Below are 22,712 nucleotides of genomic sequence, written 5' to 3'. Positions count from 1 at the left end.
CAACAAAGCACCTGTGCGTGCAGCTCCGATTTTCCGCCTCCTTCGGACGGGCAAGAGAGACGAAATTTCACGGGCAAACTTTCCCCCAGCCCCCGCTCACCTGCCCTGGCTGCGGCCAAGCAAGCCCCCAGCAGCAGAAGGGCATCCATGGATGCCGGTCTCCCGTGCGGGTGCGCTGACAGCTCCGGAGCAGCCCCAGTCCTCTCTCCCCTCCTCCCGAGGCACGCACCGCGGCTCCCCTGCCTCCCCGGGGGCAGCCGGCGGCGAGAGCGGCTTCAGCAGCCCGGGGCGGATCGGGCGCTCCCCATGCGAGGCGGCTTCCAGCAGCCCCCGCCGGCGAAGGTGCATCAGCGCATGCCTGTACACCTGTACGTCCAATTTGGGCGCTCAAAGCAGCGAAGGTGCATGAACGTACGCTGTGACCTCGGACGTCCAGCCGGGCGATCAGGTCGCTTAAGATCACGTCTTAAGTTTCCGAAGGAAACTTAAGACGTGGCTTTTCCTCCAAGCCTTCCCCTAACACAAATTAACTCGTCATACCCAGATCAAGGAACTTAATATCTATTAATTTCATAACATATTAGTTGATAATTACCTAGTTAATCTCTATCGCTCTTACTCCTACTTCACTTATTCCTAGCTACACTAGCTCCCAAGTTCAATACCCCTGTTTATTGTAACTTTGATTTTTCGACCTTTCTTATTTATGTTTACTTGGTTTTATTTTTACTTCTGGTTTCCCCTGTTCCATGTAAACCGGCCTGATATGAATCCCATTCATGAAGGCCGGTATAGAAATGTTTTAAATAAATAAAATAAATAAAATAAAATCTTCAGTTCAAGATTGAGCAATTTGTTTTTATCCTAATTTAGTTGATGGATATTGTAAAGCAGTCACCATGCATAGTGCTGATGTAGATTATCTCTGTAGTTAAAATCCAAACTGCAGCATCATGTGCGGAAAAGTTTTAGAAACCACTGAAAGTGTCATTTCAGTGACTCTGTGACTATGCCAACTATAGAAGAAACATGCCTAGAAGTTTTGGAGTCCATTTTCCTTCTGCTGTCAGTGGACTGAATTTTCAAAAGCATATATGCAAGTACAATGCCATTTTACATGTGTTTACAGGTTTTTGAAAATTACCTCAGTGATTGTACATGCAAAGGTATGCATGGAAGCAATATTACACATACTTGAAAGAGGCATTGCCAGTGGTAGAGTTAGGACGGGGAAACCATTACACACATACTTTTGAAAATCAAGCGTATGCAAGAGAAAATGGGCACATGTTTGCCATGCAAGGGTTCATACGTACCAGCTAATTTGCAAAACAGACTTTGACCCTAAATGCTTTGTTATGAAATTGGGCTTAGTTATTTAAAAGAATGACTTAAAGCAGTATATTAGGAGGCAATCGCTTTAAAACAGAGAATATCCACAGTTCTCATTCTTACATGGTGGCTTTTATTGCTACATGGATATGTTAATACCATTATAGTTGTCTCATACAATTGTGAATCCTTTTATGGTGATATAAACAACAGGTTAGGGACTGGAACAGATGAATAAAATCAAAGAAATTTCAAGAGTTCAGATTTACCATATCAAATAGACCAAACTCCAGATTGCCTCTGTTTTAACAGACACAAGTTAAAGACTGAATTTTGTCCCTTTAGTAAATATAACTCTAATTTGTTTCATTATTTGTATTTCGATCTGCTGTACAGCTCTGAGGGTGTTGAAGCTGTCCATGTCTTTTGAAGAATTAATCTGTACTCCAGTGCATGAAGCTCTAAGGGTGTACAAAATTCCAGAGAAGAAGCAGAAGGCACCTTAAAACTTCAGGATGGTTCGAATACTGAAACAAATAAACACAATAAAGAAGTTATTAGCAAAATACTTTGCAAGAAAAAGATTTACATATCAATTAACAAAGAAAACCTTCAGAAATATATAAATTATTTGATGATAAGAAAGTCTTTTTTACTTTTTGCTGTAGGTAACCTATTTATGGTTTTGTGACAGATGATCTGCTAATTCCCTTTCTCCCTCTAAATGAGTACTTATCTATCATTTTATATATTCTATAAACACTTTGTTTTCATTTGTTTATTCATCAACATAAATATATCTCAGATATATACAAAAAAGTCAGAAAATTAAGACATGAATATCACATCTCCCGCATAACTCAATACCCTTTGGGGTGCTATGTGGCAGCCATAACTCAATACCATATTTCACTATCACCATATCTTAAATGATATGATTTTCTACTGCATGGAATATATAACACTAACATTATTTTTCTTTTATAGATATAATTTAATGTAGAATATTAGAATGCTAGTAAATATAATGCAAGGATGGAATTCACATTAGGCTGTTGAGCCCCAAATTAGACTTATTCTTTGTACATAGTCCTCATATATATAACCACTGGGTAGCACAGAACCCTTAGAATGGAGGCTTGGGCACCTAGAAAGAGGATAAGACCCCCTCTGCCCAGTCCTCCATAGATACCGGTAGCTTCACACATCTGAGGTCCAGGATTCTCTGCATTAACCCATGGACTACTAGCCCCTCTTTCCTGTCTCTGAAAACAGCACTGATAATCTCCACAGATTTTATCAGCAAGAGTCTGTGATAAGCAATGCGGCTTCCAAATTCTTTACTGATAGTTGATTTAATTGGCTGAAGAATATTTACAGCACTTAGATATAAAATAAAGTTGATGAACAATAATGAAGAAGAAAGCTTTATAAATTTGTGACCTTTTCCAGCAGTCTCTGAATTCTTTTGAAAGCCAGTTCCTTACAATTGATCTCCTTCTCCTTCCAAGTACTCAAATTGCGGAAAGTGCAATTCTTCTTCCAACTCCCAAGTTTATCACAACCTTCTCCCCACTGTAGAATGGTTAGAATTTAATCCCAATTACTGAATCAGAGCACAGAAAGTCCCAGTTCTCATACCTTTCCTGAAAATTTCTTAAATATCTTAGGTCTCCTTCTGAAAACACCAAGTGATTACTCTCCTCCCAAGTGCAGCACACTTGAGTCAGCAGCAACCACAGCTCTTAAACAATACATTCAGCTTCTTCCCTATGGTAATAGACAGGGATCCATTCCTCTCTGGTGAAAACATTTCATAGGCAGTTGCAAGGTGAAAGATGCCTCTTCCTCCCAATGAATTGGACACTGATTCCCTGGTACCAAGGACACTCAGTTCCAAAGAACAAAAATAGACTTTGACCCAATACAAGGGGGAAAAACAAAACAAGAGACAGGAAGGGTGGAAAATTGTCCTTCCCAACAACAAACAACTCAAAATTGAAACTCTTCTTCATTACGTCACTGACTGATCTATCTGCTGGAGACAAGTCAGAGAGCAGCAGAATTTTCCCTACCCCCTGATCTAACCTTACACAGGGAAGCCCCCATCCTCTGTGAAGAGTACAAAGGATCTTACAGACAAAGTCTCCAAAAATGGGCTTAAAAGAGAAAAAAGCAATCAGAAGTAGGGCAGACTGACAGAATGACCAATAAAGGGCAAAACAGACAACTCTACTGAAGTGAGTTAGAGAAATAAATAACAGGTGATAGAGAGCTCCTGCCCTCTTGAAAAGTTGCTGTGCCCAAGTGGCGAGACCTGGAATGGCTTGTAAGGCTGTTAGGACTACTGGATCAAAGGCCTAGGCAAACTGTTATGATTAAGTGGATCCAATGATAGGCAGTAACAGTCTTACCTAGAATGAATACTGGCTCTTGCTCCGAAGATGGCTAGATGAGATGATAAGGTCTAACTAGAGTTCCATCCAGTAGTCAAGGCAGGCCACAAGCAAACCAATCCAGAGTCCAACCAGGGTCAGGGCAGGCAGCGAACAATCCAAGATTCAGAGTCCAAACCAGAGTCAGAAGAAACAAACTGGAAACCGATCCAAAATTGCAAGTAGCGACCAAAAGACAAAGATCGGTAAACACCACAGATTCTTTATTTAGCACAATCTCTGATGTTTGTTCTAATTTTTTATTAAAATCTTTTAGATTGCTACATGGATTTTAAGAAAGCTGTGAATATGGAAGCCGTTTGAAACTCCACAATAGGCAACTACCGGTATCATCGTTACTTTTAATACAATAAGATTACACCACTTTTAATTAAGAAGTTTTTTGGCCATTACTTTTTATTTTTTAACTTTATCAATGGTTAAATTGGTTGTTTATACATTAAAAATCATTTCAAATATATTATTTTTTCAGTGGTTTTATAAAAGATATATTTAATAATATAATTCATGTATTAAAAGTTCATTTTATTTTTATGGGAGAGTAAATCATTAATGGTAAATACATTCATTGTCATATATATTAATAGACTAATCGGAGGTTAATTTTGTTGACACTATTTATTTTTTCATATATTGCTTAAGGTCAAGCTAATTTCCAATGCATATGATTGCTATATGCAAGGTGGTCTGTTTGTTGCAATGCCATCATTGTTGTGCATCCCGGCCACGTGGGTGCCACGACCGGGCCTGCTCACCTGACTTTATCCTCCACCAGCGCAGGCTTGGCTGCTGCCGCGAACCCCGGAGTCCCCGGCTCTCACCTCGTCCCTGCAGGCCTCACAGCGGAGCTCCCGTTGGGGATCCGCATCTTCGGCCGACTCGGCCCCGCCCCTAGGCGCGTGCTTGGCCATCGTCAGTGTATTTAAAGGGCCCAGCGCGGGAAAAACCCCAGGAGGCGTGGTCCGATGACATCACACTGGCTATGTATATAAGGCAGTGCTCAAACCCCTGATCCCTGCCTTGGCATCGGGTCGACACTACGGTGTACTAGTTTGCCTGTTCCAGTATCTCCTGTTCCAGCATCTCTTCGTTCCTTGGTAGTACCCTCCAGACTGATCTCAGGATACTGACCATTGCATGTTCTTGACCATGTCTGACCACTGCCTAGAACTGACCTCTGCCTGTCTACTGACCACGTCTGACCGCTGCCTGGAACCGACCTCTGCCTATCCTTTGACCATGTCTGATCGCTGCCTGGAACTTGACCTTCACCTGACCTGGCTACGCCTGGACTGACCAATGGTACTGATCCTTGCTTCGGCTGACCATTCTGGACTGATACTCTGGCTTTGATCTACGCTATCCATTTGGATACACTCTTCTGGCCTTCTGTGACCATTGGACCATCCTGTTTGGACATTGACCGTGCACCCTTGTTCGTGGTGGGCAATCCCCTTCACTACCTCTCTGGGAGACCCTGCGAGGCCCACCTAAATCCAGGCAGCCCGGGTACCCAAGGGCTTAACCTGTGGAAACCCCTGGCTGTTATTGACGAAGCTCCAGCTAGCTTCTGTCTTTTCCTGTGCTCCACCTCCTGGTGGCAGGCACTCTCTGGGTCCGACCAGAGGGCCGTACCAATCCTGTACCAGGCCAAGGGTCCACCTCCAGCGCAACAATCATAGGTAACCTTGTCTGATTATTTTTTACAACACAACATATTATTTGCATGTATCAGTTTTTTCGTAACACTTGTCTGTCTTTTATCCTTCATAATTTTATAAACATATGGTTATTAATTTTCTTTTAATATTATTTAATATGATTTAATGGTGTATGGTGTATACGTTTATGTATATGTTTATATATATTTATATATGTTGTATCTTTTATGTTCACAATAGCCCCTGAAGCAGCTCAGAATAGAGCAAAACTTGGACTGAGTCGGGCTTTTTATGACGGTTTGTGCTAAATAAAGAATCCGTGGTGTTACTGTTTACTGCTCAAACAAAGTCAGGGCAGGCAGCGAACAATTCAAGATCCAGAGTCCAAGGTCGAGGCAAGCAAGGAAAAACTCCAAAAGCAAAACCCACACTAAGCAGCCTGTTGCTGCGGCAGGGACGAGAAGCAGATCTGACGTTTAAATCTCTGATGTTCCCCCGCTACTGCGGGAACGTCCAGCAGGGACGCCCAGCGTGATGGGGGGAGGAGCCACGACCAAGCATATCTCCCGTTGTGCTGCTCCAGAAGAAAACCGCAGTCGGCGGCCATCGCCCAGCACGGCGATGGCTGAGGAAAGAGGCAATCTTGCTCGATTCTTAACAGTTTTGAATGAAATCAGTGCACAAAAGTCTTAACAGCAGCAAAATGGCAGTCAATTGTGAGATTTATTTTGAAGATTGATGTTTACAGATGAAATTTAATGTGGATAAGTGCAAGGTGATGCATATAGGGAAAAATATCCCATTCTGTAGTTACACAATGTTGGGTTCCATATTAGGTGCTACAACCCAAGAAAGAGATCTAGGTGTCATAGTGGATAACACATTGAAATCGTCGGTACAGTGTGCTGCGGCAGTCAAAAAAGCAACAGAATGCTGGGAATTATTAGAAAGGGAATGGTGAATAAAACGGAAAATGTCATAATGCCTCTGTATCGCTCCATGGTGAGACCGCACCTTGAATACTGTGTACAATTCTGGTCGCCGCATCTCAAAAAAGATATAATTGCGATGGAGAAGGTACAGAGAAGGGCAACCAAAATGATAAAGGGGATGGAACAGCTCCCCTATGAGGAAAGACTAAAGAGGTTAGGACTTTTCAGCTTGGAGAAGAGACGGCTGAGGGGGGATATGATAGAGGTGTTTAAAATCATGAGAGGTCTAGAACGGGTAGATGTGAATCGGTTATTTACTCTTTCAGATAGTAGAAAGACTAGGGGGCACTCCATGAAGTTAGCATGGGGCACATTTAAAACTAATCGGAGAAAGTTCTTTTTTACTCAACGCACAATTAAACTCTGGAATTTGTTGCCAGAGAATGTGGTTCGTGCAGTTAGTATAGCTGTGTTTAAAAAAGGATTGGATAAGTTCTTGGAGGAGAAGTCCATTACCTGCTATTAAGTTCACTTAGGGGCGGATTTTCAGAGCCCTGCTCGCGTAAATCCGCCCAAAACTGGGCGGATTTACGCGAGCAGGGCCCTGCGCGCCGGGAAGCCTATTTTACATAGGCCTCCCGGCGCGCGCAGAGCCCCGGGACTCGCGTAAGTCCCGGGGTTCTCCAAGGGGGGCGTGTCGGGGGCGGGCCCGGTCGTCGCGGTGTTTCGGGGGCGTGTTGGCAGCGTTTTGGGGGCGGGTACGGGGGCTTGGCTACGGCCCGGGGCGGTCCGGGGGCGTGGCCGCGCCCTCCGTACCCGCCCCCAGGTCGCGGCCCGGCGCGCAGGAGGCCCGCTGGCGCGCGGGGATTTACGCCTCCCTCTGGGAGGTGTAAATCCCCCGACAAAGGTAAGGGGGGGGTTTAGACAGGGCCGGGAGGGTGGGTTAGGTAGGGGAAGGGAGGGGAAGGTGAGGGGAGGGCAAAGGAAAGTTCCCTCCGAGGCCGCTCCGATTTCGGAGCGGCCTTGGAGGGAACGGGGGTAGGCTGCGTGGCTCGGCGCGCGCCGGCTATACAAAATCCATAGCCTTGCGCGCGCCGATCCAGGATTTTAGCAGATACGCGCGGCTCCGCGCGTATCTACTAAAATCCAGCGTACTTTTGTTTGCGCCTGGAGCGCAAACAAAAGTAGGCTATTCGCGCGCCTTTTAAAATCCGCCCCTTAGAGAATAGCCACTGCCATTAGCAATGGTTACATGGAATAGACTTAGTTTTTGGGTACTTGCCAGGTTCTTATGGCCTGGATTGGCCACTGTTGGAAACAGGATGCTGGGCTTGATGGACCCTTGGTCTGACCCAGTATGGCATTTTCTTATGTTCTTATGTTCTTATGTTCTCATGTTCTCATGTTCTCATGGGTGTTAATGTTGAGTCACTACAACACCACCATTTTGTTTTGAGTGTTATTTCTAGATAATAAACCTGTGCCCCTAATCCTCTGAGGATGTGGCAGGTTTAGCAAAGCCAAGTACATCTGGTTTGTGGGCTTCCTCCGATTTGAATTTACACCGCTGAACTTTCCTGTGACTTTTAGTACCAGACTTTTGTTTGAGATTAGTTAACAAATACTGTACCATAATACCCATATCTGCAATGAGGCCTCTGCATCACCTTAGTACCAGCTAGTTGTCTCATGAAATTAATGTTCATTTCCATTAACCCTTAGCTTTGTCTCTAGGCTTCTTATTCTCTAACAAAGCCATAGTTTGTAAAATTTGTGTTTACCTCCTCCTCGCTTAAACCATTTGCTCATCTGTTTATTTTTTCTGCTTTGTTAATTTACAAAGAAAGAGAGTGAGAGATACCCTCTTCCTTCAAAATACATCCCATCCATATTGCAACAAGGGGGTTAGACTGCTAAAATATTAAAAGAAAAAAGGAGCTTGTTTGTACTTTTACATGAAAGGGAATGGCTTTATGGGAATCTGAAAGTTGTAGCAGTCCTGTGGCTGAGACTCAGCTACTCGCACTTTTTTTCTCCAAGAGGCTACAAAGGAATATTAGCAGCAGCAAGCAGCCCTCACAGTTTGGGAAAACAAACTCGAACCAATGCTGGGTTCCATATTAGGAGTCACTACCAGGAATTTATTGGAGTCATTGTGGACAATATGTTGAAATCCTCACATCAGTTTGTGAGGTAGCAGTCAAAAAAGCAGAAGATTGATAGGAATTATTCAGAAAGGTATGGAGAATAAAAGTGTGAATATCATCATGCCTCCGTAAAGATCCATGGTGCGAGCACCCCTTGAGTACTGTGTGCAGTTCTGTTTGCCCCATCTCAAAAGAGTCATAGTAGAACTAGAAAAGATACAGAGAAGGGCAATAAAAATGATAAAGTGGAGGGAATGGCTCCCTTATCATAGACTAAACGGGTTAGGCCTCTTCGGCTTGGTGAAGGGATGATTGAAAGTGGATAAGAGATTTATAAAATCATTAGTAGGGTGGAATAGATAAATAGGGAATGGTTATTTACCCTTTCCAATAGTTCTAGGACTAGGAAACACTCCATCAAACTCTGTGGCTGCAAGTTTAAAGCACTCAATCTATAACTAAGCTATGGAATTTGGTGCCAGAGGATGTGGTTAAGGCATCTAGTATACCTGGGTTTTAAAAGAGTTTGGACAAGTTCCTGGAAGAAAATTCCATAAATAATTATTAACGAAGTAGTTTGGGAAAGGCCTCCGCTTATCACTGAGATTGGGCAACAGGGAATGGATCTACTCTGTGGGATTTGCCAGGTACTTCCTAGTGGATTGGTCACTGTCAGAAACAGGATGCTGAGCTTGATAGTCCTCTGGTCTGATCCAGCCTGGCACATCTTCTGTTGTTATTTTCTTAACCCCTGGCCTAGAGTTAGTGCTGTCTATTGCCCAGTAACAAATATGGGTACAGTTTCTGGATCAGGTTTCTTTGGACCAGACTGGATAGGACTGAAAGTGTTGATGAAATACTAAACATAGTACAGGATTAAGTCAAACCCTGCTGTTGTCAGCACCTGATTGCTGACAAAAGCATCACCCCAAGTAGTGCAAGGGGGATTTCATTCATCCTATTCTGTTAGTTGCAGCAGTTCTTATCAGCACTAATGGGTAGATTTTAAAAGATGCACGTGCGCATCCTTGTGCGCGTGGTTCCTGGTGCACACACATGGACGCGCTGATTTTAGAACATGCGTGTGCAAACTATTATAAGTGGAGGCATAAAGAAGAAGACCCCAAACTTTTTGAAAACAGATAAATTCTCACCTTTCCCCTGCGCGCAGAAGTTCAAACCCTTCGTTGATTTTATTGATAGGCAAAGTGTGGGTCACCAGTTCATCCAGCTTAAATTTTTTTGCCATATAATCAGAAACCATTTTAGGGACAGAGATCTTACCCTTCAAGCCTGAAAAAAAAACCATAATAATGCACAAACAAGAAATGGAACATAAATGTCAGAATATTATAGCAAAAGAAAAAACTGAATTGCATACACAGATTTTTGTATATATCTGTTAGAACTCCCATTACTTGAATCAGCATCATGGCACTGGAGGGCAAAAAGGTCAAGCAGTAGAACCACAGGACCACTGGGGAAGTAAATCCTCCAGGGCAGATATAACTGTAGAGAACCCCACTGAGTTTCTACTAGTAGGATTATACCAGCTGTGTAGGTACAAGCATTTTAAGTTGGTGTATAGCTCTTGCGTGTGGGTTGCTGCGATGGTAATGTCTTGACTTTGTGGTGTGGATTTTTTAATTGACTTCAGATAGCAGGTTGGAGTTTTCCTGCTCCTGCTTCGCTCTCTTTTTTATTTTAGAAGGAAGTACCCTGCGACCTTAAGGAATAAAGTCTGGATTGGAAAGAGAAAGGATAAGTCATTATCTCTTTTGAGATATTTTCTGTAAACCGACATGATGAGAACGAGTTCTTGAATGCCGGTATAAAAAAACCTTAAATAAATAAATAAATTTTACATCTTTTTGGACTTTGGGAGAACGTTTTGTTCACCTTTCCTTCATCTTTTGTTGCTTTTGGAAGTCTGGAGTATGATTTTTGATCCAGCAACTAAATTCCCCCTAGTCTAGGGAATTTAGTCACTATCAGGAAGAAAGGAGTTTTCAGGAATTTCTTACTCTAAGATATCCAGTGACCTTTCAAAAGTTAACAGAAGGAATGGAGTGTGAGAGAAGGAGGATTGTGGTTCCTATCTGGTGTTAATCACCACATATCATCTGGATATACTGGAGGAGGTTGGATAAGGAGCAGTCATCTGGACTAAGGTATGACATGTGGGATTGTATTGTATGAGTGTGGGACTTCATGCAAGATTCTGTGCTTAAAATTGAGCTGTTGCCTGAATAAAAATATAATTGTTACAGCAAAACTCTCGACCAGGACTCTAACTTATTCTTGCACTTTTTGTGAACGCTGATATATTTTGAGTGCAAGTGGTGCTCCAGTGAGTTTTTGGATTGTATTGTATGCCATCTAAATCTATTTGAAGAATCCTATTCCATCAGTTCTGGGAGGGAGCTCCAAAACTACCCCTGCATTTGGAAAAGGATGTGGAAACAAGATTAACTTAAAACAGTAAAGAGTCACAGATTTTGTTGGAATTTGTTGCCAGAGGATGTGGTTAGTGCAGTTAGTGTAGCTGGGTTAAAAAAAGGTTTGGACAAGTTCTTGGAGGAGAAGTCCATTAACGGCTATTAATCAAGTTTACTTAGGGAATAGCCACTGCTATTAATTGCATCAGTAGCATGGGATCTTCTTAGTTTTTGGGTACTTGCCAGGTTCTTATGGCCTGGTTTGGCCTCTGTTGGAAACAGGATGCTGGGCTTGATGGACCCTTGGTCTGACCCAGCATGGCAATTTCTTATGTTCTTATGTTCTTATTTATTGGAAATGAATAATGTAATGGACTGTATGGAACAAAGACTTGTATATTGTTAATTACTTAATTTTTACATTAATTATCAGTAAAGTTATGTTAGAACCACATTCGTTGTCAAGCATGATTATTATTATACTTGTTCATGATGATTATACAATCCTTAAGGTCTTGGAAATCAGTCTTCCCCCCCCCCCAATAGGGAATCCTGGAAAAGAATAGATTTAAAGATAGTTAAGGAGGTTGTAAAAGCTTAAGCCATTAGAACTGGAGGTGGACCATAGACTCCTTAGTGAGGACCTCAGTCAAAAGGTTACAAACAAAGATCTTGTACAAACCTCAGTGGCATCAGTCACATTTCCCCCATAAATATAGAGGGAAAAGTACATCCCTGTAGTGGTGACTTGCAGATGTTAGGGAGCACAGTATTATTCACCTGAAAATCACATTCTACTGCTTCATTATTTTACCACCAAATGAAAAGATAAAGCAACTGACACATTCGGAATTTCCTCTAAATATTGCATATTTCCTGTCTATTGAAAAACATAATAAATAATGCTATATAGAGATCATACATGTTTTCTAAATTAAAGTAAGCAAGTGAATTAGAAGTCAGTTGATCCATCTATTTCCTTACAAAATTATTGTTTTGCAATGATTTTGTTATTCATTAGTTATTCTCTTCAGAGGCTACTAGTGCATTAGGAAACAGGATATTCTAGGACTTTGAAAATGAATTTATTTAGTTTAATTGTAAATTTCCTGATAGATCAATATTTTATTGTAATGCACGAATAAAAGTAAACAAGTTGTAGGGGATATATTTCTATTGGATTAACTTAATAATTGGTAACTAGCTTTCAAGATGTTATATCTCCATCAGGTCAATGATCTCAGAGGTTAGTTCACTAAAAAGGTAGTACCTACAGTTTTTCTTTTGACCTTTATTCCTAGGTCTGTAAATGAACATACATAGCAACCTGTAGGCAAGTATAAAGTGTGCATGTCTTTTATGAAATGTGGTAGATGGTCACTAGAGAGGCTCTAGAGGAGTCAATGGAAACCAGAGAGTGCTACAATCCTAATTGCGGAGCCCATCCCGCAAGTAGGCCCTCCACTCACTGCTGCCGGACGCCCGACCACCAGCCCGACACCGCAGGACTCCTGTTGTGGCCTATGCCGCCCTGGCTCACCGCTGCTGCTCCTGTGCGGTCCCACGCCGCCGCATGTGGCAGGAGGGGCTGCTGCCGTTCTTCTTCATGGCAGGAGCCGCTGCCGGAATACATCTTCTTGGCCCTAGTGCTGCCGTCGGTCCTCCTCTTTGCGGCTTGGGTGCCACAACCATTGCTCCTCCATGTGGCAGGGACACCACCAACACTGCTGCCTGCTCTTGGCTTCCCCAGGCTCTGCATAGGTGCATGTATCTTCACACTATTTAAAGGGCCAGCAGCAGGAAAAGCCCATGGCCCCACTGGATGATGTCATCAGTCCTTGCCCTAGTCCATCCCTATAAAAGGGCTCTGCTTCACTTCCTAAGGGCCTTCAAATCAGATTTCATGGTCGTCCATGTTCCTCTTCTCCGGTCAAGGTCTTCCATGGTCTGTTCCTGTCCAGATGACTCCGTGTCCCATGTTCTTCATGTTCCTGGTCTTCTCCGTCTGATGTTCCTGGTCTCATCCCTCGTCAGAGCTCCTTCATTGCCTGTTCCTTGTCCTGATGTTCTTCGTCCAGAGGTCCTCATGTTCCAAGTCCTGATGTTCCTCGTCCAGTAGTCCTGATGTTCCCAGTCCCAAAGTTCCTGACGTTCCATGCTCATTGTTCCAGACATCCCTGATCTTCCATGTTCCAGTCCTGGTCCTAATGTCCTCGCCTACTGCTCTTCGTCCTGCTTCCAGGTTCCTTGCTTGTCTACCCTTCCGGGCATGCCACCATTGTGGTCCATGACCATGGTCCATGTGTAGGGTGCCTCGTGGCACAAGGCCTGTCTTCATGTCTGCAGCGCAAGTCTCCAGAAGGCCCTTGTTTTTAATGCCGAGGTCTGTTCCTGAAATCCGAGTTCCTAGTCTCATCAAAGACTGCTTGAATGTTTGGACAAAACGCTGGAGGTCCCCAAGCAGGGAGTCGCCTCATTCCCACAGGGGGGAGGTCCAAGTCAGGGCCCTTCCATCCAACAAGCACAAAATGCACATCGTCTTGACTTGGTCAGACAGGAACTGCGATGCCTGAAGCAATAAGTGCATAAAGCAGTGGTTAAGGAAACCCTGGCATTGCTTGGGATCACCAGTATAGCGAAGCGGAGCTGGTAGGTGCAGGGATGCCGAAGGCACCGGCATTGGAACTGGAGGCCGAGGCGGTGCCGCAGCCTGCGGGCCTGAGTCCAAGTGGTTAGCCAGCTGCTCAACGGTGGCAGCCAAAAGGTCCAGGCTGCAAATGTTGAGCCATGCCCGGAATGGCCTGGACACCAGAGAGATCCACCAGGTCCATGGCCTTGACAAACTGTTGCAACCATGGACCCTTGAGCCGGCTTGAGAGCAGATGGATCCACCGAGGGAAGGCACTCCAATAGTACTCTTAACTGGGAGGTGGTGCAGGACCAGGAGACCAGACTGGAGCTTCATCTTTAACAGCCCTCATTCCCCGCAGGTTGAGCCCTTGGGAGCTAAGGCCGGCAGGACTTAGGTGAAGGTCTCCTGGCAGTAGTCCACTAGTGAGTCCGAGTTGAGGCTGGCAGAGATACAGAAGAACAGAGATGGTCCAGGAGTGGAGCAGACAGCAGTGATGCAACATGGTAAACCAGGCCAGAAGTCGGGCAGGCTGAAGACAAGCAGGAACCAGAGAACACGCCAGAGGTCAGGACGGGCAGAAGACAGGAGAATCAGGATACCAAGCTGAAGTCAGAGCCGAGGAGACAACTGAAGATGGGAAATGGAGGAGGAGCGAAACAACAGAAGCAGGAACACGGGAACTCGGGAAAAGGTACTGGAACAAGCTGGAACACAGGAATGGAGGCAGGAGCAAACAGGAACACAGGAACAGAGACTAGAATGCAGGAACAAGCAACTAGCTACTCTCTCTCAAGCTGACCTGTTGCCAAGGCAAGGAAGAGAAGCAGGAAGTGGGCTTAAATAGCCCCAGCCAGTGATGTCATCATTGTGGGCCGGGATGAGGTTTCCCACTGCGGCCCCTTTAAATCTTCAGCTAGGCCGAGCACGCACCTAAAGGGGAGGAGCCCAGGAAGCAGCCGGCAGCTTCTCCCTCGTGGGGAGAATGCCGCAGCAGAGGCCCAGAGTAGCCTGGACCGAGACCGGCGTCTGCCAGATGAGGTAGGTGGGCTCGGCCACAACGGTCCACAGCTGGGATTCCTAAAACAACCTACACTGCCCCCAGAGCTCTCTGTGGAAAGCTGCTGCTATAAAACCTTTGAATGGTGGCTCCCCCTAATTACTAAAATTTACTGACTATTTGAAAAAGGAATTACCCAGGACTTATTGGTAAAGGAATTATTATCATTGATATTTTGTATTTCTTGCTTTTCTTGTTTTATATTTTATGAGGAATTGTAATGTTTCTGTTTTTCCATTGTTGCATTGCATACAGCATCTAGACTACAGCAGTTTTAGTTCAGTTTTTGTCTGCATGTATATTTCATGGTCTCTTTATTCTGTATAGGTGAGAGTCTGTGTCCTCTGCATGTTTATTGGAGTTTCTTTGTAGTAATCTAAAACAGCCTGGCTTGCTCCATTTTCCTAAGCTATATTGGTGTTCTAGGGTCTGCTGTCATGTCTGCAGTGTTGCTTTTTCATGGGTAGGATTGTTACTGTTTAAGTGTTGGCAGTTAGTGCTGTTTTGGTATGGGAGGTTTTCTATATTGCAATAGTAATTTGGTTTACTCATGGCTTTCTGAGGCCCAAGCCCACACCCAACACGTGTTGCAATAGGTCTAATACCATACGAGTTCAAGTGTCTTTTTGCTTTTTCAAAGGTATTTCCAGTTGACAGCACATCAGTGCATATAAATATAATATGAATGTTAATGTAAGTAATATTTTCCCCTCAGATGACTGTACTTTTTTGAATGTCATATTTCATGTACAATATTAACATAAATGTATAAATTTTAATTGTATGAGGGCAGGGGCATAAGGATGTAAGTTACACTTAGGTCGCCTAATACTCTTGCTTCTGAGTCTACCCCCTTTCACCCTCATCTCATGATTCCTTGTTCTATAGCATCCTTTCTGTTGAAGGAGGATTGCCTCCTGTGCATTTGTTCCTAGAAGATGTTTAAATGTCTCTAACATATCTCCCCTTTCTTTCCTTTCCTCCATAGTATATATGTGCATATATTATTTTAATAAATCTGTTTATGGTGGCTAATATAAAATATATTATAGGGCTTTTACCATTTTGCATCTATTGGAAAAAGGTTAGTACATTTGACCCAATATGTAGTCTATTTATTTATTTATTTACATATTTTATATACCGACGGTCGTTGGGAACATCTCATCGGTTTACATGAAACAAAAAACAGCGAACGAGCTTTACAGAAAACAAGGAACTGAAGTAACAAAATAAGGGCTAACATGGCACCAAGAAGGTGAAGAACTAAGTAATTTTAAACATATAGGGGTAGATTTTATAAAATCCGGGGTCGGCGTGCGCAAGGGGGTGCGCTGCCCATTCCCTCCGAGGCCACTCCGAAATTGGAGCGGCCTCGGAGGGAACTTTCCTTCGGCCTCCCCCCACCTTTTCCTCTCTTCCCCTACCTAACCCCCCCCCCCCAGCCCTATCTACACCCCCCACTACCTTTGTCGACAAAGTTACGCCTGCTCGGGCCGGCTGCCCGCACGCCAGGTTCCGGTCTGGGGGCTTGTCCGGAGGCCGCAGCCACTCCCCCTGGAACGCCCCCGGGCCGGAACATGCCCATGGCCACGCCCCCAGAACGCCTCCGGATGATGCGCCGCTGCGACATGCCCCCCCGACACGCCCCTGGCACCCCCCCAGGAAAGCCCCGGGACTTACGCGCGTCCCGGGGCTTGCGCACGCCGCCGAGCCTATGCAAAATAGGCTCGGCGTGCGCAGGGGGGGTTTTAAAGGGTTACGTGCATAACTTATGCGCGTAACCCTTTTAAAATCTACCCCATAATAAACTAAGTAATTATATACAAAACTAAGTAAAAGCCAGCAAAAGGTTTTAACTTTTCAAACATTTTTTCAATTATTTAATGTTAACAATGTTTTACTTTCTGGAATCTGAGAAGCTAAACTAATAATTAGAAATATAATTTTTCACACTCTTCAGGTTTGTATCACTTCCCTTGATATATTCATTACTAAAACAAGTGTGCAGTTTCTCAAATTTCATAGATTTATTTTTAAATATCATAATACAATTCTTTATCATACCTCCAAAATGAGATCCTTTCAAGGTGCGTCCTGTAAGCAATAGCATAGGATCAAAAGAGATCTTATCAGTGTAAGGAGCTACTCCAATGATCACACAGGTTCCAAATCCAGGGTGGGATGACTCCAGGGCATCTACCTAATGTACAAGCAAAACAGAAAACTGTTCACAAATAACCTTTCTTTAAAACTATTCACTAACTTCAATAACCTTGAATAAAAAAATGTCTTCTTGGTCAGGATAAATTATCATATAAATATTTCTATTTTCTTCTGCCAGTTTGAAATATGTCATACATTAATGTCCCCCCTAAATCCGGTCCTCAAGAGCCACCAGCAGGTTTGGTTTTCAGGCCAGCTACCTAGGACATTCATGAGATCTGATTTTTAAAAAAATGATAATTTCTCTCTCTCTCTCTCGCTCTCCAAACCAAGGAAAGAGGACATATTCTTTACAGAGAGGGTGGTAGATGCCTGGAATTCCCTCCCCCCCCACAAGAGGTGGTAAAGACAAGAACAATTAATGAATTCACAAGAGCATGGGACAAACACTGCACATCCCTAAAGACTTAAAGAAAGGGATAGTTTAACATTTCGGTATGGGGGAAGCTTTCATGGAGCGGCAGTTACTAACCTTAAGAGATTGCATGGAGTGGCAGTTACCACCAGACTAGCTGGATCATTTGGTCTTTTTCTGCCGGCATTACTACGTTACATCTGCATCGTTCAACAGATATGCCATGGCAGCCTCAGATTGGTACCATGTATGTTTTATTCTTGTAAACCACAATAAAATGTGTATGATGTATGAAGTATACATATTTATAATAAACTAAACTAAAATACGTGTGCACTAGGAAACAGAGAAATATAAGAGTAATAATGTGTGGCAAAAGGATGGTAGATGAACCAGAGTCAATAGTCAAACTCTGATCTTCCATAAGGTGGCGCATAATGCTGACACGAGACCATCCCACTACCAGTGTATGCTTTTCTCTTGACATCATTGCTACTACATTTATAGAAAAATGCTAAATAAATAAATAAAATAAATAAAATGAATATAGCCATACAATTTCAAGTCTGCACTAGAGCTTCTACTAGAGACTGACAGGCCAATGCAATACCAATGCTCTAAAAATGTGCATCAAATCTAGTGGACACACTTTTTTTAAATGCACACACAATCCCCTCTCCTGGGCAATCGATGCACAGCCAGAGGTTATGAAAATGGTTGCTCATTTCCTAACCTGACTGCCTAAAAGATTTTTTGTTTATTTTATTTTTTTTAATGTTATTCCTTTTTTCTGTTCCTCCAACTTAATAGCACCACGATATTAAGTCAGAGGAACTACAGAAAAGCAGTATTTTCTGCTGTACTGATAGGTCTTGAGGAGCCCCAAAAGTTAACGCTTACTCTGGGGCTGGTGTTAATTTTTGAGGGTATAAATGTGTGCATCGGTTGCACATTTAGGGCCGGAATTTAAAAGGGTTACGTGCATAAGTTATGTGCGTAACCCTTAAAAAAGCCCCTTGCGCGTGCCGAGCCTATTTTGCATAGGTTCGGTGGCGCGCGCAAGCCCCGGGACGTGCGTAAGTCTTAGGGCTTCGCAAAGGGGGCGTGTCGGGTGGGCGGTGCGAATTTCGGGGCAGACGGGAGGCGTGTCGGGGGCGTGACGCTGGCCCGGGGGCATGGTTGAGGCCTCCGGACCAACCCCGGGTTGGGTGATGGCGCACCAGCAGCCTGCTGGCACGCGCAGAGTTACGCCTGCTTCTGGTAGGCATAACTCTGCCGACAACGGTAGGGGGGGGTTTAGATAGGGCTGGGGGGGTGGGTTAGGTAGGGGAAGGGAGGGAAAGGTGCAGGGGGTGTGGAAAGAAAGTTCCCTCCAAGGCCGCTCCGATTTCGGAGCGGCCTCGGAGGGAACGGGCAGCGCGCGTAGGGCTCGGCGCGCGCATGGTGCACAAATGTGCACCCCTTGCGTGCGCCGACCCCGGATTTTATAAGATACGTGCGGCTACGCGCGTATCTTATAAAATCCAGCGTACTTTTGTTCGCGTGCTCGCTGTTTTTGAAAATGTACCCCTTATTGTTTAATGCTCTATTCCTTAATGTTTTATAATCTGCTGCATCCATATTAAGTTCTGTGATTTACTATTTGGTTTTAAATTGTTTTTATTAACATTTGAAACATCTGGCATTGCTGTGTTTTATTGTCTGCTCTCTGAAGTCAGCTGGGAAAATGAGGGCCAGAAGAATACAAGCCTCAGCTGGGTTAAGACTTTGAAGGGCTCAATAGTGTTATGGAGCAGGGAGGTCATGCAAGACCCTGCCTTCCCCAATCCAGGTAAAAGAACCTGCATGATATAATCTTAATCTGTGTTCTGAGTTAAATTGTTTATTTTCTAGGGTAACTCCCTTCCCTTGGCAGCCTATAGATATATATAGATACCTCAGTGTGTAGGTATGTATATATACCTATACATACATAATGACAATGATAACATACCATGGAATCAACATGCCCAATGCACTCAAAGGAATAGTGCACTCCACCATTTGTCATGTCCTTCAGCACTTTCTGAATGGGCTTGTCATAGTCCTGAGGGTTGAGGCAATCAGTGGCACCTAACTCTTTAGCCTTTGCAAACTTGGTCTTATTGATGTCAACGGCTATAATCCGGGAAGCTCCAGCTACTTTGCAGCCAATGACAACTGAAAGGCCGACTCCTCCCAAACCAAATACAGCACAAGTAGAACCAGGTTGCACCTACATAATAATAATAAAGTTATAGAGAATTAATGATGTCTGCCTACCAGAGAGATATCTGCTAACTGAGGATCATCGCTTTATCTCAAGAGGGATCTAGTCATCAACTGATATTGATGCAACCATCCATACCTTGGCAGTATTGACTGCAGATCCATAACCAGTAGAAAATCCACAACCAATCAGACAGACTCTATCCAGAGGGGCATTATCATCAATTTTAGCAAATGCAATTTCATCCAGAATTGTATATTCGGAAAAGGTGCTTATCTGAGCCATTCTGTTAATCAGCTTGCCTTTGCAGGTAAATTTGATCTTCTCATCCTCCGCCTGAGGTGCACTGATGCTATTAAACAGACAATCCAACATGATTAAGTGACATTGAACTTGACATTTTACTGGAAATGAATTTATTGAAAAATAATATAGAAATTGTAAAGTGAAAAGCAATGAAACTAACGTGCTCTTCAGACATAAGTTACTCTCTGGATTGCGGCAGCAGACACACTTCCCACATTGTGGCAAAAAGAGTGGGATGACTTTATCACCTGCAAAAAAAATTAAAAAAAATCACAGAGACAAACACAGTTTAATGGTCTTAAAATACAAGAGGGGTCTTTTGCTTTCAAATGGTCTAGCCTATACAAAGTGTTGCTGAATATCACTGCTGTATGCTGCAGAGCAGAAGCAGGCGCAACATTTAGTATGGTTCTGATGTAACAAACCATAGTTGGCTTAGTGCAGTGGTTTATGCTGGCATTTCCATGCATTTTCTGTGTGCTAAAATTACTTCTGAAGCAGGTTTTGGCACACAAAGCTTGTACACTAAGCGGAAGTAAAAGCTAGTATGTGCATATTCAGTGCTGCTTGTCTGGTTAAGTTCAGACTTGACAAACAGTGGGATTTAAAAATCCCAGCATGCTGGCTTGACCTGAGACAATTAAATAACTTTTTAGCCAGGTAGCTTGGGGGGCAATCTGGGGTGGATCCTGTTATTCAGCTATGTCAGCCAAATAAAGGCCGAGTTTCAGCATTATCTGGCTAACATACAGGCCGATACAGTAAGGACGCGTAAGAAAGAGTGTGGCAGTGCCGGGCGCACCCTCGTTTGCCACGCGCCCAGTTTGGATCACATACCACTCGATACAGTATTCAAATGAGACGCAAATGCAAGCCGCGTCCAAAGCGCGTCCATGAAGCAGTAGGCGTGCGCAATCCATTTTACTGCATAGAGCGGTATACAGCGCCTATACAGTATCCTGGGTGCGCTGGTACCTGTCATTTCAAATGTCATTTCAAATATCATTTGAAATGTCATTCCACCAGGAAAGTGGATGGTTCTCCTACAGACCCCGCTGCCTTGAGCGCCGGCGCCAGCAAGCCCCAGCAGCCGGCGATCGGCGGCAGGGAGCGCAACAAAGCACCTGTGTGTGCAGCAGCTCCGATTTTCCACCTCCTTCGGACGGGCAAGAGAGAGACGAAATTTCACGGGCAAACTTTCCCCCAGCCCCCGCTCACCTGCCCTGGCCGCAGCCATGCAAGCCCCCAGCAGCAGAAGGGTGTCCATGGGTGCCGGTCTCCCGTGCGGGCGCGCTGACAGCTCCGGAGCAGCCCCAGTCCTCTCTCCCCTGCTCCCGAGGCACGCACCGCGGCTCCCCTGACTCCAAGGGGCAGCCGGCGGCGAGAGCAGCTTCAGCAGCCCGGGGAGGATCGGGCGCTCCCCATGTGAGGCGGCTCCCAGCAGCCCCCGCCGGCGAAGGTGCATGAACGCACGCCTGTACGCCCAATTTGGGCTCTCAAGGCAGCGAAGGTGCATGAACTAGTTTTCCAAAATGGCTGATGGAAGACCGTACGGCCAAAGCCATATCATTGGGCCCAGTATTACTCAGACACTGACAAATTGTCCTCCCTGCCCCTCCACAATGTGTGATTTTCCTTGATCCACGGGAGTCAGCAGCTACAGGGACCGCCCCTGACCTTCTGAGGGTAACAGGTACTATAGTAGTGCAAAGATGCTATAATTAGGATGAGTAAAAGAAATGTCCCTTCACCCCAGGGCACACCGATATAGTTGAGAATTCGAAAGCCACCATACAAACAATGTAGAGCTAGATCTGCTTGTACTCTGAAGATTTACAGGTGATACAGATAAGCAACTGTCTTTTACATAATGAGGTAATGTGACAATGGAAAGGCAGCACCTCAGAAATCAACCAGTGCTCTGTGCCAAGGTCTATTCCTTTGTACCTGGGTCAGAAAGTATTCAAGCATCCTATTACTGGATGGTGATTATCTGTCTCCCACCGAATCCTGGGGTTCTTACTTGGCTCTTCAGCTAGCAGTGCAGTGAAACCTCTTCCAGCACAGTTCTCCTTAATGCTTCAACTGTGTGTGTACTGCCTATTCTTACATGTAGCTGACCAAGGGCCGGATTTTAAAAGGGTTACGTGCGTTAATCCGGAGGATTTACACGTGTAACTGGCCTTACGCGTGCCGGGCCTATTTTAAAAAGGCCCAGTGACGTGCGTAAGTCCTGGGGCTTGCAAAAAGGGGCAGTCCGGGGGCGGGGCAGGGTCAGGCTTCCAGCACAGTGGCCATATTTGCCGCTGTGCCGGGAATCGCGCACTGGCCGACTGCTGGCGCGCGCAGCTTACTTCAGCCCCAGGGGTGAAGTAAGTTTTAAAACAAAAAAAAAGAAATAGAAAAAGGTAGGGGGGAAAGGGCGGGGAAGGTAGGGGAAGAGAAGGGAAGGTGGGGTGGGGGATAGGGAAGTTCCCTCCGAGACCGCTCCGATTTTGGACAATTGTGCACCCCCTTGCGTGTGCCGACCCCCGATTTTATAACATGCGCGCTCATGCTATAAAATTGGGCGTACATGTGTGCGCGCCGGGTAGCAACCTGTTGAGCTGCTGCAGGAGACCTTCAGGAAAACGAATCTCTGCAGAGAAACCGGAGCTAGAATTTGCTATTTTTTTTCAGTCGCTCTCTCAAACTGAAGTCCTCCCAGCAATCCCAGCCGTTTCAAAGTCTTTCCCTTCCTCTCTTGGCTCCTAGAGTCAGATATCCTGAAGCATAGGGCTGTCACATGGTACAGAGACAGAGCTAAATCACCATGTTGAGGAGATGTGTTTTGGTTTCAGCAGCAGTCAATCATCTGTAGTCCAGCTGTTCCTCTGTGACACACGTATGAAGCATTTGTAAAAAGGAACTACACATGAAGCA

The 22,712-nt window shown here is 44.6% G+C and overlaps 1 protein-coding gene across 1 annotated transcript in view; it reads right to left on the bottom strand.

The window, feature by feature from the left end:
- Positions 1–1,442: 1,442 nt before the first annotated feature.
- The window catches only part of LOC115089240 (alcohol dehydrogenase 1C-like), a 45,656-nt gene continuing 24,386 nt past the window's right edge, over positions 1,443–22,712 (bottom strand). Inside the window, exons 4-9 of the mRNA XM_029597348.1 lie at positions 19,951–20,038; positions 19,623–19,836; positions 19,230–19,490; positions 16,723–16,858; positions 9,683–9,821; positions 1,443–1,859 (exon numbers count right to left, since the gene is read on the bottom strand). Of these exons, the coding sequence (XP_029453208.1) occupies positions 1,835–1,859; positions 9,683–9,821; positions 16,723–16,858; positions 19,230–19,490; positions 19,623–19,836; positions 19,951–20,038 (863 nt within the window). The 3' untranslated portion in view covers positions 1,443–1,834. The remainder of the gene's footprint in view (positions 1,860–9,682; positions 9,822–16,722; positions 16,859–19,229; positions 19,491–19,622; positions 19,837–19,950; positions 20,039–22,712) is intronic.

Source organism: Rhinatrema bivittatum, chromosome 1 (assembly GCF_901001135.1).
Source record: "Rhinatrema bivittatum chromosome 1, aRhiBiv1.1, whole genome shotgun sequence".
Lineage (NCBI taxonomy): Eukaryota > Metazoa > Chordata > Amphibia > Gymnophiona > Rhinatrematidae > Rhinatrema > Rhinatrema bivittatum.
This window is presented reverse-complemented; position numbering and strand designations above follow the sequence as displayed.